Raw genomic sequence first — 15890 nt, 5'->3', positions numbered from 1 at the left:
GTGATGTCTTTATGCACACTAATGATGTTACACTGTCTCTGGTACCCATATACTGATATTGAACTAGGTGATAGCTACATCTTTGTAAATGTTTCTTTATTTCAGCTTTTTTTTTTTACTAAGTTTAATGTACATGTGATACTTCAAAAACCAGATTACCACATTTGTGTGTGACTATAGTAAAAAAAAAAAAATAAGTTATGGCATCAGGTTTGAGAGTTACAGAAACACTGAAAGAAATCACTTTCTTTAATTGTAAGACAAAAAATATAACCATCATGTGAGAACTCATGGAACACTGCCAAGCACTGATATAATCAATCATGAACAGTAATGTAATGTAATGTCTTAACTTGGCAAAAAACTGAGTTGGCCAAAATAGTAGATACAGTGACTTGTGATTCCTAACTTTCTGAAAATTGATGAAGCCAATGCTAATATATTGTATTGTCTATCTTATTTCTTTTCTTAAGCCACACAGCCATGGTTGTGATCCCTTATTTGAACATGCAGCAAACTTGGGAGGCATAGACATAGAAAATAAAAGCTCAATGTACAAATTTTATTTTTTTATGTTGATAATCCTTGCTAACAATGCCAAGAACCATATGTGAGAGCTCATAATGCTTCCATGGTTTAATAAATACCTCTTACAATATCTCACAACTTTGTGTGTTCTCAAAAACTTAAATGGTTTCATGAGTTATAGCAGTACAGACTAGAACTAGCTATGAACTAGAACTTGCTGAAGCAACTGATGGCATTTCTCAGGCATCACTAAATGTAATAATGGTGGATGTTTCTGACTAAATTTTATATAATTTGATAATTTCTTAACCTCCTTGCAGACAGTGTGTACATTTCTAATATCTACCTTGGGCTGAATTTGTTTATGCAACTGTCCACAGTTACTTCTAGTGTGTGACATAAACCCAGAAGTCTGCTGATGAATTATTATTACATGACGGCTGGTCCGGTAAAATAGGCATGACTTTGGAACCAAGGGGGGCTGGTGAATCAGTGGTGTATCTGTATGTATATTCTGTGTGTTTATATATATATATATATATATATATATATATATATATATATATATATATATATATATATATATATATATATATTCTTTTTATTTCATTATTTTGAGTCATGGCATGTAAATTGTAATATTAAGGACACTGTAAAATACACATGAAGTATAATAAAATTAATCTTTATTGATACAGAAATCACTTATCCTCCAAGCAGTTATAATAGGTAGGGATTTGACTAACAATATGATGAAATCACATACCTTAATGTTTCACCCATAGTGACTAAAACAGGCCATGAAACCTGCCTTTCCAACTGCAAACTGGTCCAGTCGTCACCTCGCGGAAAGGTTTCTCCTGTCCAGAAAGTCATGGATGATGTGACCACCTCTCGTGAGTAATAGCCAGAGTATCTGCTTCGAGTTTATCTGATAGCCCTGAGAATTGCCATGTACACAGATGGTTTTATCTTTGCTGGTCGCAGAAGTTGGTCTTGACTGGAGCTCATCTGTGATCTTGAAATAATCAGTCCAGAACCTTGACACCCAAGTTTTAACTGTGGTGTCATCTTTCAAGACCTTCATCTCACTATGAATTTTCATTGCTCCATTACCTTGTAGGAAAAGAAACTTCATGATCGCTTGCACCTCAATTTTGCCAAATTCTCCCTTCAGAATTACCATCATGTGTTACATCTGAATAAGAGAAAAAGAAAGATAGGTTGCCTAATGTTACAATTTTTCCATATTTTCCTACTTAAGAGTTGTCCTACCTAAGATGTAAGGAGGAGGCAGTAGACACCTGCCGAAACGATAATTACTCCCAGTGAGGTCTAAAGCACTGTTCAGGGGGTGCTGTGAACTTATTAAACCCAGCTGTGACCTTATTGAACGTTTCCCTTTGTGTCTCACAAGGGAAAACAAGGGGGCAGTCACAGCCTGCCCTCTAAAGACAACTCTCTTCCTCCACACAAAACTACAAGCACTTAATAACACACACACCCTTCACTCAAAAATTTAAAAATCATCATGGCGACTCCTACACCAGCCTCAGAGTCCCCATCTGGGGAGGGGACCATAAATGTCTCCAGGTCGGACTGCCTTTCTGTCGACGACCCTAAGTGTCTTGACACCCCCCTCAACTTTTTCTTCATTAACTTCTGCAACATTCGCGGTCTAAGATCTAATTTTCAATCTGTAGAACACCACCTCTCCTCTTCTAAACCTCATCTTCTTTTCCTCACTGAAAATCAGGTGTCTGAGGCAACTGACAGTAGCCTCTTTTCTGTTCCCTCCTACTTTCTCTATCCTCATTTTCGATCCAAAGCTGGATGCTGCGTTTATGTGCGCAATGACTTAACCTGCTCTCGTGCCCACGCTCTTGAATCTTCCGAGTTTTCCACCATCTAGCTACGACTACAGAGTCACTCTCATACTAAATTTATCTGTGCTGTATACCTCTCACCTAACTCCTCTGATTATAAGAAATTCTTTGACTACTTAACTTCCAAAGTGGATCACATTCTGACCCTCTTCCCTTTTGCAGAGATCTCCATTCTTGGAGACTTCAATGTTCACCACCAGCTTTGGCTTTCCTCTCCCTTCACTGACCATCCTGGTGAACTAGCCTACAACTTTGCCATCCTCCATGACCTAGAGCAATTGGTGCAACACCCTACTCGTATTCCTGACCGTCTTGGAGATATGCCCAACATTCTTGACCTTTTCCTGACCTCTAATCCTTCTGCTTATGCTGTCACCCTTTCTTCTCCGTTGGGCTCCTCCGATCACAATCTCATATCTTTATCTTGTCCTATCACTCCAATCCCTCCTCAGGATCCCCCTAAGCGAAGGTGCCTCTGGCGTTTTGCCTCTGCTAGTTGGGGGGACCTGAGGAGGTATTTTGCTGATTTTCCTTGGAATGACTACCGCTTCCGTGTCAGAGACCCGTCTTTGTGTGCTGAGCGCATAACAGAGGTGATAGTGTCTGGCATGGAGGCGTACATTCCTCACTCTTCTTCTCGTCCTAAACCTTCTAAACCTTGGTTTAACACAGCTTGTTTTCGTGCTATACATGATAGAGAGGTGGCCCACAAAAGGTACTTAAGCCTTCCATCACCAGAATCTCATGCACTTTATATTTCTGCCCGGAACCATGCCAAGTCTATTCTCCAACTAGCCAAAAACTCCTTCATTAACAGAAAATGTCAAAACCTTTCAAGATCTAACTTCCCTCGTGATTTCTGGCATCTAGCCAAAAATATCTCCAATAACTTTGCTTCTTCTTCTTTCCCTCCTCTATTTCAACCAGATGGCACCACTGCTTCTTCTTCTTTCCCTCCTCTATTTCAACCAGATGGCACCACTGCTATCACATCTATTTCTAAAGCTGAACTCTTTGCTCAAACCATTGCTAAAAACTCTACCTTGGACGATTCTGGGCTTGTTCCTCCCTCTCCACCCTATGACTACTTCATGCCACGTATTAAAATTCTTCGCAATGATGTTTTCCATGCCCTCGCTAGCCTAAACCCTCGGAAGGCTTATGTTGCATCTCTAGCTGTCTTCTACCACTATTTTCATGCTAACCGCTCTTCTGATCTTGCTAACTGCATGCCTCCCCTCCTTCCGCGGCCTCGCTGCACAAGACTTTCTTCTTTCTCTCACCCCTATTCTGTCCACCTCTCTAACGCAAGAGTTAACGAGTATTCTCAATCATTCATCCCTTTCTCTGGTAAACTCTGGAACTCCCTGCCTGCTTCTGTATTTCCACCTTCCTATGACTTGAATTCCTTCAAGAGAGAGGTTTCAAGACACTTATTCATCAATTTTTGACCACTGCTTTGACCCTTTTGTGGGACTGGCATTTCAGTGGGCATTTTTTTTTTATTGGATTTTTGTTGCCCTTGGCCAGTGTCCTTCCTACATAAAAAAAAAAAAAAAGTGGGGAAGAGGGGTGGATGGGGAGAGGACAAAAATACAGTAGGGGACAGGAAAAGGAATACTTATTCCCCACTACTTCCTCTCTCTATATATAATTCCTCACTCATTCCTCATCCCTCCTGTTTATATTTATTCTCTACTCTCTCCCCAAACTCCCATCCTCCTCCTCCACCATTTTACATTTCCTTGCCCCATGTTCTCTCCTTCCTTCGTAACGAACTCCTCTCTACTTCACAATACATCTCTTTCATTCCCTGTTCTTTTTCCCTCCCTTCATCTTTGGTCTTGTCTCAAAAACCTCCCTCCCTGTCACCTCTCCTCTCCTTACCTATCCAAGATCCTATCCTATCCACTTCACTCCTTCCATAGCAATTACAAATTTTCCATATTTTCCATCCATCCATCCATCCATCCTTCCTCACTCTCACACTCTCTCGAATAATTCCATTCTCATTATCAATCTCATTTTATTAATTAATCCCCAGAATTTTTCTTACTCTTAGAGTTCATCTTTCGCGAACTCCCACACTCACACGCGTCCACACTCACTGTGTTTCACTATTAATTAACACTCCCGTCTCCACTCAATCTCACTTATTCTTAATATTTCACTTATTTTCATAACCTAACTCACTCTTGTCTGCACTTTCACGATGACCCACTCTTCGCGCATATTCCTTCCTATCCACAGCTATTCTCACTATTAATCTTTCAACTCACGTTAATTTCCATTTAACTCTTCCTCGCGGACTCTCACTCACTCGGTACTCTCTCATTCAGCATGCTCACTCGTCATCACACACACACACACACACACACTGCAACCTCCGCTTTTCTTCAACACGGAGGCAGAGGCGGAGCTTATGTTAGCTGAAAGTGCGGTTGCGGATATTTATGCGGATCTCTTATTGAATTAAAACGCATATGTGGATAGCAATGCAGATAGTATTTTCACTGCGGATGCTCCACGGATGCGGATACGGAGGTGGAGGCGGGCATCTGATACACCGCACTTCTTGGTACTGTACTTACATACTTTAAGAATAAACAAATAAAAAAGAGCAACGAAAACAAACAAGTAAAAGCTAGCAAACAAACAAATCAAAACATATAAGTAAAATTATTTTTTTTAATATATGAAATTAAAGGAAAAAGTCCCAATTTAGTATAGATGAAAAGCCATAAAAGAAGAAAAAAAAAAAAAAAAAACGTGAAGGGCCAGTGATGAATATGGGAACTTTTACAGCCTGTCATAAGAAACACGCTCGTGAGCCTCTCATCTTTCTAATTCCACTAAGCAAAGCAATAAGCTATCGGTCAGCTGATAAGCAGAACGCATTATCATGTACGCAATTGAGGTTCTAATTATTGCATCACAGCTTCGTACTCAGCTGACTGGTGCTCTTACGTAATGGTAAATCAATATACAGCTTAAAAAAATATATGAATAGATAATAAGTATGTCTAGTATAATCTAATTACTTATTTTATGTATTGAAATGCAAATTGAAATATATCTGTATTATTTTGAAGTCTTATATGCAGAAGAAATCTTTTCAGGTCAGCAGGCTGGAGAAGCGGATCAAGCGAGTATCTGCCGCAGCCGATCCACCAGAGCAGAGGCCATCGCCATCTTAACCGTGAGTCCCACCTTTTTCTCCATATCTTGGGTATATACTGGTTCGACTATTAGATTGTGTTGCAAGTTACAACCATAAAGTTCCTGTGACTCATCTGGCATGCAAATTGGAACGGTGTATAGCGGCAGGAAGCAATAACAGGGTGATGGGTGGAAGGAGCCGGTGTGTGAAGGGAGGAGGTGAACGGGCAAAGGTTACTCGGCTGCTATGATTGCCCGATTGCCCCTCTCGAGACACAGCAGCTGCCCACCAGTTGTAAGAACCAAGTGGTAACATTGAAATAACATTAGGGTTTTTCTTCTGAGAACTGCATTAAGTTTGATTCATTCAGTTCATTAATTCCAGTGCTTATCCCTTAGTTGTGTGGGTCACAGTTTGGAGAAGCGACATATTTTTGGTTCATTGATAAATAGTCAGTGTCTAGATATTAGTCGGCAAAAGTTATTTCCATAATTAACATGAATTTCATGGAAATAACCCTACCGTACTAATTTTGAGTGATTATCTCAAAACCAAAATGATACTTTTTTTTAAATCGTGAAATACGCAGTGAAATCAATTAACTAAATTAATCATACCGCAACCCTTGGATAGAAAAGCGAATGTTATTTCAGTGGTAGTGGTGCAGGGAACATTGGCCTCAAGGACGGGGAAATAGGAACATTAGATGAATCATTCCTGCTGTGGTCGCCCTTGTTAGCATTCTGAACCCTTGAAATGGTTTGTAAAGGCTCAGAAAAAAAAAAAAAAAAAAAAAATAAATAAATAAATAAATATATATATATATATATATATATATATATATATATATATATATATATATATATATATATATATATATATATATATATATAATAAAGATAAACAAATAAATGGTTAATGTCCTCCCCAGATGGTTATTGTTGTGTTTCCTAAGCTATTTATAAATGTGGGATAGATAGTGTTTGAAACGTCATAGGCGATTAAGGGAAGAGAAGTATATATATATATATATATATATATATATATATATATATATATATATATATATATATATATATATATATATATATATATATATATATATATATATATATATATATATATATATATATATATATATATATATATATATATAAATGAATAAATAGATAACTGCTAATGTCTTGCATTGAAAGGGTTAATTTGCAGTTTCAGACATTAATCCTTATCTTTTTAATCCCTACTTGTCCAGAGTGCACTTATTGGGGCTATGAAGCAGGAAAGGAAAAATTAAGCTAAATCTTTGGAAACATCCATTTAAGATAAATAGATTGAGTTCTGAAGACCAGATATTTAGAAAAAAGATTGGGGTTCAGTCTAAACTTAACTTTGAAAATTCAGGAATCCAAATGTGATAGGAAGGGTACTAGCAACTCTTGGCTTTAGAACTTTAATATTTACTAATTATGACCAGTGAATAAGACAAGTCTCTGTCAGTTACTTAGTAATGAAAAGATGTGTTGTGCCTCTAGCAAATAAAGCTCACAGATATATAATAGACCACTTGACTTACTTTATATTGGGGTTTCAACAGTCTTTTGAAATGCTGAGCACAGGCTTGGCCACTATATGTATATAGTACATAATCAGAACACCCATAGATTGAAATAAACAATTAAAATTCTCTCTCTCTCTCTCTCTCTCTCTCTCTCTCTCTCTCTCTCTCTCTCTCTCTCTCTCTCTCTCTCTCTCTCTCTCTCTCTCTCTCTCTCTCTCTCTCTCTCTCTCTCTCTCTCTCTCTCTCTCTCTCCCCTCCTCTCCTCCTCCTCCTCCTCCTCCTCCTCCTCCTCCTCCTCCTCCTCCTCCTCCTAAGAAGAAGAAGAAGAACAAAAGAAAATAAGGGAAGTTGCAAGAAGCCATGAGGACTACATGAGGCAGTCCATGTATTAAACATACCTATTTCCACCTATCATCCCCATCCATAAATTTCTGTAATCATCTTTTAAGGCTCCCAGATGACTCATCACTAACAACCTGATTTCTGAGTCTGTTCCATTCATCTATCACTCTATTTGAGAAGCAGTTCCTTCCCGTCTCTTTCTTTAGATCTAAATTTTTCAAGTGTGAACCCGTTATTTCTAGTTTTATCCTGATTACTGATCCTGAGAATTTTGCTTATGTCCCCTTTGTTATAATCCCTATACCATTTAAAGATTTCTATCAAATCTCCTCTTAACCTTTGTCTCTAAGGAATGTAAATTTAATAGCTTCAGTCTCTCTCTCTCTCTCTCTCTCTCTCTCTCTCTCTCTCTCTCTCTCTCTCTCTCTCTCTCTCTCTCTCTCTCTCTCTCTCTCTCTCTCTCTCTCTCTCTCTCTCTCTCTCTCTCTCTCTCTCTCTCTCTCTCTCTCTCTCTCTCTGCTCATATTCCTATAAAACATGGTAATTTAATGATAACTTTGCATCAATTACCACTGCACTCCAATATTAATAGATTTCTTTGTTAGGTAGATGTTAGAGGAAGTTGCCATTGATATAGGTGGTCAGCCTATATACAAGGCATACCATAAAGTACCAATTTCCTGGCCAGAAATCTACCTGCACTATAGGAAAGTGGTATAAATCCACTTTATTATGCAAGTTATACTTATGCATTTGAATCCTGGCCACAGTGTGGGGGTTTGGAAGGGCATCCACTTGGGGTAACAGTTCCCAAATACCAAATCCAAAGTCCTTCATTAGGAGACACTGTCCTAGCCTTGATAAACTATGGAAACTGGACATAAAACTGGGGGGAAAGGTAGTTTAGAGAAACTCAAAGCTGTGAGTACTTAAGGTTTATTAGAGACTAGATTGTGGTGTATAATTATGTACAGTGGCCTTGCTGCACAAGACTACTTCTTCACACTCTTATTCTGTCCACATCTTTAATGCAAGAGTTAACCAGTATTCTTGATCTTTTGTCCCTTTCTTGGCAAAATCTGGAACTCCCTGCCTGCTTCTGTATATATTTTCTCCTGCCTATGGTATATATTTAATAATTGTTCATTTACAAGAACTTAAGAATATAAGGGAACCTGCAAGAAGCCATCCGTCCTACATGTGAAATTCCTTGTATGAAACATACCTTTTTCCACCTATCATCCTTATCCACAAATTTATTTAATCTTCTTTTAAGCTTCCTAATAACTTGGCATTAAAAACCTGATTACTGAGTCTATTCCATTAGTTCTTCCCAATTGAAAAATTAGTTTTGAGGAGAAATGTGGCTTGGATGTGATAAAATAGATTAGTCACAGATTTTAAATTATTTTTATTACACGTTTCCTTGTGCTAGCTAATATTGGAGAAAAGAGAAGTCTTTGTACCTAAGAAGAAAGTTTCTTTTGCTTTTAGGAGTGATGGATTTGTGTTAGTGACTATAGATTAACTACATAGTTGTTCATTAGTTGTGCTTAACTGCTGTCAGTTAAGCTTTGACTTTTTTGTATTCTGTCTAATTTACTTCTCATTCTTGACTAGATTCAAAATGTTCAGTGGCTTGTGGGAAGCTGCCAAGAACTCCCCGTTCAGACGGACAACAGAGGCTCACTGTGATGCTCCACAGAAAGAACTAGTTGCTGGCCGGTCCATCTCTGCTGCCAGTACAGGTGAGGATTTGGGGGGAGAGAGAGAGAGAGAGAGAGAGAGAGAGAGAGAGAAATTAGGCAGGGAAACACACACACATGTATACTAGTACACAGCAAATGTGCATGTACCCACTCACACGTACACACACACACACACACACACACACACACACACACACACACACACACACACACACACACACACACACACACACACACACACACACACACACACACACACACACACACACACACACACACACACACACACACACACACACACACACACACACACACGGTCTGAAATATAGACATGGAGACAGAAAAGAGGAAGCATATGAATGATATATAGCTATGGAAGAAATTTGATACTGTAAGGGATACTTTTGAAATTTTAAATCTCCATAAGTCAGCATTCAGAAATTTAGAATTCCACATTAGTCAGTAAGAAAAGAAAAAAAAAGAAAGTACAAAAAGGTGATTTCTGATGGATGAATGATTGATTGAGTATCCTTATTCATCATATACATTGATTACAGAGCAGTACAGCTGTGAATATGGCTCTGCAAAATACTATGCCCTTTGTGGTTTTGGTGGCCTGCTCAGCTGTGGCATCACTCACACTGCTGTCGTGCCCCTGGATTTAGTCAAGTGCAGAATCCAAGTCGATCCAGCCAAATACAAAGGAATTTTCAATGGATTCAAGGTTAGCTAATTATTATCATCATTATTGTGTTCAGCTTTCAGTTTCAGTTTCAGGCTCAATTCTCCTGCAGTAGTCTTCTTCTGTCTGCTTAAAAATAAAGGTCAAGTTTACAGACACTTTTTGGAATACTGTGTGTCTTAAAAAATTAAAAAGGCCAATCACAACAGGTCTTCTGCACAATCTGTATTGTTTGTTTTGGCTGCTGTAAGATGCTACTATAAGATGGTCATACTTGAAATTATCAGGTAACACTATGTGTAGTTTTTTTGTCACACACACACAGCATCACTTTGTTGCAAGAAGCCAGAAGATATCACTTGTGACGAGCTTTATAGTGCAGCAGGGGTAAATTAACTTTGCTGCCCTGACCCTAAATCCATTATGACTAAAGCTCAACCTTTTATGCAAAGCAAGGCTGTATTTCAACTTTAGACAGTTATTGTAAATCTTATTTTTTTACAGGTATCTGTTGCTGAAGAAGGCTTCCGCAGTTTAGCTAAAGGATGGGCTCCAACATGCATTGGGTACTCCATGCAGGGAATCTGCAAGTTTGGATTTTATGAAGTTTTCAAGATTTTGTACAGCAATATGCTTGGGGAAGAGAAGACTTACTTGTACCGTACTTCCTTGTACCTAGCTGCATCAGCCTCAGCAGAATTCTTTGCAGATATTGCACTTTCTCCCATGGAAGCTGTTAAGGTAAGGAAGGATTTCTGTACATTTTTGTATTTTGTTTAATGTATCATGCAATTTTGCAGTTCATCATTTTGGAAAGTGCTATTCCATAGACAGCATCCATTAGAGATAAAGAAGAGCCATGGAGTATACTATCCTTCACATATGAGTGACATAGCCAATGAGGGATATAAGTCACCTCATATGATTAGTGAGGTAAAATCCAAAATTGATTCTCCAGTGTTGACTTCGCATGGCCAGTTCATCCAACTTGAGATCAGTTTCTTAGTGTTTTCATGACGATAGAAACATAATGAAAATATGCAGGGATTTTTTATTTTATATACAGTCAGCACCAAACAACTTATGAATTACCACCACCATGAGTATCACATTGCACAAACTGGCAGTTGACTCTTTCCTAGTCTCAAAAAAAAAAATTGGGCAGAAAATAACTACATAGCAACTTAGATTGGCCCCTTACATGATTTTTCATAGCATAAAATAATGGATTCAGCATTTGACATATTGACAAGGAAGAGTTATGTTTTGTGACTTCCGGCTAACAAAATGGTTGTGTTTTTTTTTAAACATAGTGTTCTATGGGGTTGATGTCACTAGAATGGTGAAACAAATAGAAAAATAAACTGTATAACTGTTGCCATTTTCAAAACTGAGTGCATTGGTGAAGGAATGTGCCTTGCCACAAACATGGTGGGCTGGTTTACCATCACTTGGTATCTAGGGATTGATGTTGTGCTTCACAATTTTCATGTATTAAGCAGTTGCCAGCTGTATATTATATATGGTTAGAATACATTTTCCTAACATTCAAGGTTGCTATGGCTTGGAAAGAGGTAGTTATGGTGATGGTGTACTATCTGAAAGACTGGAAAGAACAAAAAGAACTTGCAGGGTTCTATGATTATGAATTGCAATGTGAAACGAATTAGTTGCTGAGGGAAGTTACAGGCTGGCAAGTTGTGGAGGAAGGCAGTCATGGTGGTGGTGATGGTGCAGCTATTGGTAAGCCAACACACTTCCAACACATAACTTCTTTATTTAGAAAACCTCATTTAAAACATTCAGTGGCAAGTTTTTGTTGTCATTCAGTTTTATATATGTATGTTTTACTATACTGTTCTAAGCTGGTCTTGGAACTTAGTTTCAGGACTAGCAAGGTCTTTTTAGATGTTAACCTTGTTAATCATTATACTACAATTGTGTATTCTGGTGAGAGGAGGAAGTGGTTGCAATTCTACTTTATTTCTCATTGTATAAAATATTAATGCTCTTAAGAAAAAAATAAGGGAAGCTGCAAGAAGCCATCAGGCCTACATGTGGGAGTCCCTCTATGCTCTATAGTCATCTTGCAGGTGACTTCTTGAGAATAGGTGACCATGCAGCTAGCTCTTTCTATGGCAGAAACAGGCTGGTGATGTTATTTATTACCAGTCAAAGATGACATCACACAGTTATATAATGTACAGAGAAGACATTTTTGCCACAATTCTTACTGCATCTGGAGGTGAAGATATTTATAGGAGGAAGGTACATAAGGGAAGACATGTGTTTTTTATCAAATGGGGCAGCCATAGCAATGCTTGCCAGGCCTTACCCTGCCTTGTTCTATAAACTGCTGTAGCCTGACTATTTGATATTCAAAGTCAAGATTTAAACCTGCTCTGTAAGTGTATACAAAGGGAATGCAAAGAAGATACCAGCCATCCTGCCAAGCAGCTGCACCAGCAATCAGTTCAGGAATTATCAGTTAGTATCCAAGCAACAAAGAAATCTTATACCACAAAGGCAATCAGAGTACAATATTTTTGACATTTTGAGGCTTTGGTTTTGTTCATGGCCTGTATACATAGTTTGTTTTGAATTGCAGGTACGTATTCAGACTATGCCAGGATTTGTGTCCACACTGCGTGCTGGAGCCCCCATCATCTACAAACAAGAGGGTCTGTGGGGCTTTTACAAGGGTGTCGTGCCTCTGTGGTGCAGACAGATCCCATACACCATGATGAAGTTTGCGTGCTTTGAGAGGACAGTTGAGGCCCTGTACCAGTATGTGGTTCCAAAGCCCAGAGACCAGTGCTCCAAGTCAGAGCAGTTGGTTGTCACCTTTGCTGCTGGTTATATTGCAGGTGTCTTCTGTGCTATTGTATCTCATCCAGCTGACACTATTGTGTCCAAGCTGAATCAGGACAAGGGGTCTACAGCAATGGGTGTTGCCAAGAAACTTGGTATGGCAGGTAAGATATATGTGTGATATACATTTTTATTCTATTTTAAGACTTTTCAAACATTGTTTGGTTGCTTTAATATTCGTTATGCATATATAGTGATGCATTTTGTTAACAGCTGCAATTCAATGTCAGTGCTGTATTTTACAAAATGGGAAACACCATGGGAAATTTGCCCAAACAGCACTATAGGCAACAACTTTAATTTTTGCAAGTTAAGCCATGCTCCCTGCTTTCACCATCTTTTGGCAGGACAGCTGATTGGTGCACTACTAATGTTCTTACCACTAACTCTAAGTTTTCTATATCTATCTATATACCAGGCCAGCAAACTCAGATTGGCCCAGACAAAGCACCATAAATAAGCATAAATCATTTACTCTTAGTTCCATCAGCCCCTGGTAGAAAGGAACAGTCTCATGAATGGTCCTACTACAGCCCAGGAGGTTAGGCATATCACAGCTGATTGGCCCTGACAAAGCACCATAAATAAGCATAAATCATTTACTCTTAGTTCCATCAGCCCCTGGTAGAAAGGAACAGTCTCATGAATGGTCCTACTACAGCCCAGGAGGTTAGGCATATCACAGCTGGCCTTGTACTTTCACAGCAAGGCCTGAGAGCATACAGGGTACCTTAATTGAGCCCATACGGCAGATATGCCCACATCCCCTCAAAGTGGTCGATGAGACCACATCATTTTCATGTTTTTGCAACCATCATTCTCCATTCATCATTCTTGTTTGCTGCACAGTCATTCATCTCTCATTCAGTTCCGTCTTCACACAGATCATCTACTGCAGACATGGACTTCCTCAACCTTTCACAGCACATAACTGATCTCATTTTTCTCTCTACTAGTTTTCTGTCCTCCATTTTCTCCACATGCCCAAACCATGTTAACACACATTGATTGACCCATCTAGCCAACTCTCTCAGAACACCAGTTCTTATTACTTATTTCTTATTCTGTCCTGCCATATTACTCTGCACATACTGAAACACTTTGTTTTTATTGCATTCAACTGTTTCTTCTCCACTGCTTCCATATTCCATGTGTCAGTAATTGAATGCGAATGTTGAGGGCTGGCTGTATGTGTAATTTATAGAAATAGTAAATTTGGATTAGTTTTATATCTGAATAAATGCTAATGAAAATATTTACAAGTTGGTGTCTGGTGCACAGTTTTGCTAAAATGCTTTACCTTTACCTGCTGTGATTTCATAAACTCGGTAGGTTGCATAGTTTAGTGATGTTCACAAAGTTTATGAATAAATTTCTTACTACAGGACTGTGGAAGGGTCTCTTCCCCCGTATCATCATGATTGGAACACTGACTGCTCTGCAGTGGTTCATCTATGATGCAGTGAAGGTAACACTTGGTCTGCCACGCCCACCTCCTCCATCTATGCCAGAATCCCTGAGATTGAAGCTGGAAGCAAAACAAGCCTAAAAATGCATCTTGAACCATTCCAGGTTGAAGCCTATCATTTCATTAATTTATTCTTTGAACTAAAAAGAGAAATTGCAGTGAAACTTTTTTCAGAAACTGAGTGGTCCTGTAATAAAACCTTTGACCCTGATATTTTATATTAAAACTTCAGGAACTAGGTCTAGTGAAGCTGGTGTACTTTATTTGAAGTCAGTATTTCATATGCTTACATAATGAATGGTTTTGAGCATGGTTCAATAAGTACATATTTTCTTGTAATTGTCCGTCTGATTGTGACCCATGTACATAAGATACAGTTGTATAATAAACTAAATTAACAACTATAATGCTAATTTTCTTTAAAAAAATAAATCTGAAATGAGTAAAATTAATGTCAGTGTTATATTCTTCACATGATGTCATAAATCATTGTCCTTGCATACATTTATGGAAACAACATTGAACTGATGGAATTTTGATGTTCAAACTCTATTTTAATTCATAATCGAGGTATAACATTTGAACATTTTTGCATTTTTAAGCGTGGGTGGGTGGGTTGGTATAGATGGCTGCTTTGTCATGGCTTTGGAAGGCATGTTAGTGTGGTATAATTGTGTGTGCACACACATGCTTAAGGGTAGTCAATGAATATGTGATATGCCCTATACTTAGAGGGGATTTCAGTCTGATGCCTAGTGCCATTGTGACGAGCGCTCTTGGCTCAACTAGTGGTATAGAGTTAAATTCTCTCCTTGCAAGCAAGAACAGATTTGGAATTTTATCCTTTATTCATGTGAATATGCATGCATGTGTGTTTTATCCAAGAAATCAGAAATAGTATATGTTACATACGAATTACTAAACAAAAGTTAAAAAGTGTATAACCAAGTTAGCAACTAGAACACTTTCTTCCTTCGAAAATGTTATACTTAACAGGAATGAAGCTTTTGATGCTTATAAGCTTCCATTACACCATCAGTCTGAAACTGGTTTTGTATGTAGCCTGAAGCCCTTGAAAGATGACATTTGTAGTATAGAAAAAAAAAAAAAAAAAGCACTAAGAAGCGATTTCTGCATAGCTTGTAAGACGGCATGCCGAGTAAACCGAGTCAAACCAGACCAAACTCGGCATAACCTACAGAGTAATAATGAAGGTCGGCGGCTACTGGGTTGCCTTTCCGGGCGCTCAGTCGCCAACAGCAAGCCATATCCGGGGTGTGAATTTGCTTTTAGTTTAATAGTTTCCCCACCCGGAGGCTGGTGGCGCCATCATGCTGTGTGATTAAATCTTGTCGTTTTCCATTTAATTGATTTCAGAAGTTTGAAAGACCTTAAATTATTGAAGTAATATGTATTAATGTTGCCTGAAGAAGCTAAAGAACACCGAATTACACTTATCATGAAAAAAATTAGTTATCCATGATGAGGGAAAGTTAGTATACCTGGTCCCTCTCACCCATGCTTGCGTATTTCGAGCGTGCGCGTGCGCTGGAAATACGGAATCACTATTTTTAGCATCTTGTGCATAGATAGGTTTGCTTATGTAAGGTGGCTGGTGTGCTGGGCTACATGTGTCCCGCTGCAGTGTCTCCTGCGTGACGGGCGTGACTACTTGATATAGTTGTT

The 15890-nt window shown here is 38.6% G+C and overlaps 1 protein-coding gene across 1 annotated transcript; it reads left to right on the top strand.

Annotated features, from left to right (window-relative positions):
- The first annotated feature begins 5348 nt into the window (after positions 1-5348).
- On the top strand, positions 5349-14611 carry LOC135111031 (solute carrier family 25 member 3-like). Its single transcript, XM_064023931.1, has 7 exons — positions 5349-5387; positions 5534-5613; positions 9095-9222; positions 9741-9907; positions 10370-10606; positions 12474-12840; positions 14122-14611. Exons 3-7 carry the CDS (start codon positions 9102-9104, stop codon positions 14283-14285), a joined length of 1056 nt encoding a protein of 351 aa, XP_063880001.1. The 5' UTR covers positions 5349-5387; positions 5534-5613; positions 9095-9101; the 3' UTR covers positions 14286-14611.
- Positions 14612-15890: the final 1279 nt, after the last annotated feature.

The sequence above is a fragment of the Scylla paramamosain genome, chromosome 21, assembly GCF_035594125.1.
Source record: "Scylla paramamosain isolate STU-SP2022 chromosome 21, ASM3559412v1, whole genome shotgun sequence".
NCBI classification, from domain to species: domain Eukaryota; kingdom Metazoa; phylum Arthropoda; class Malacostraca; order Decapoda; family Portunidae; genus Scylla; species Scylla paramamosain.
This window is presented reverse-complemented; position numbering and strand designations above follow the sequence as displayed.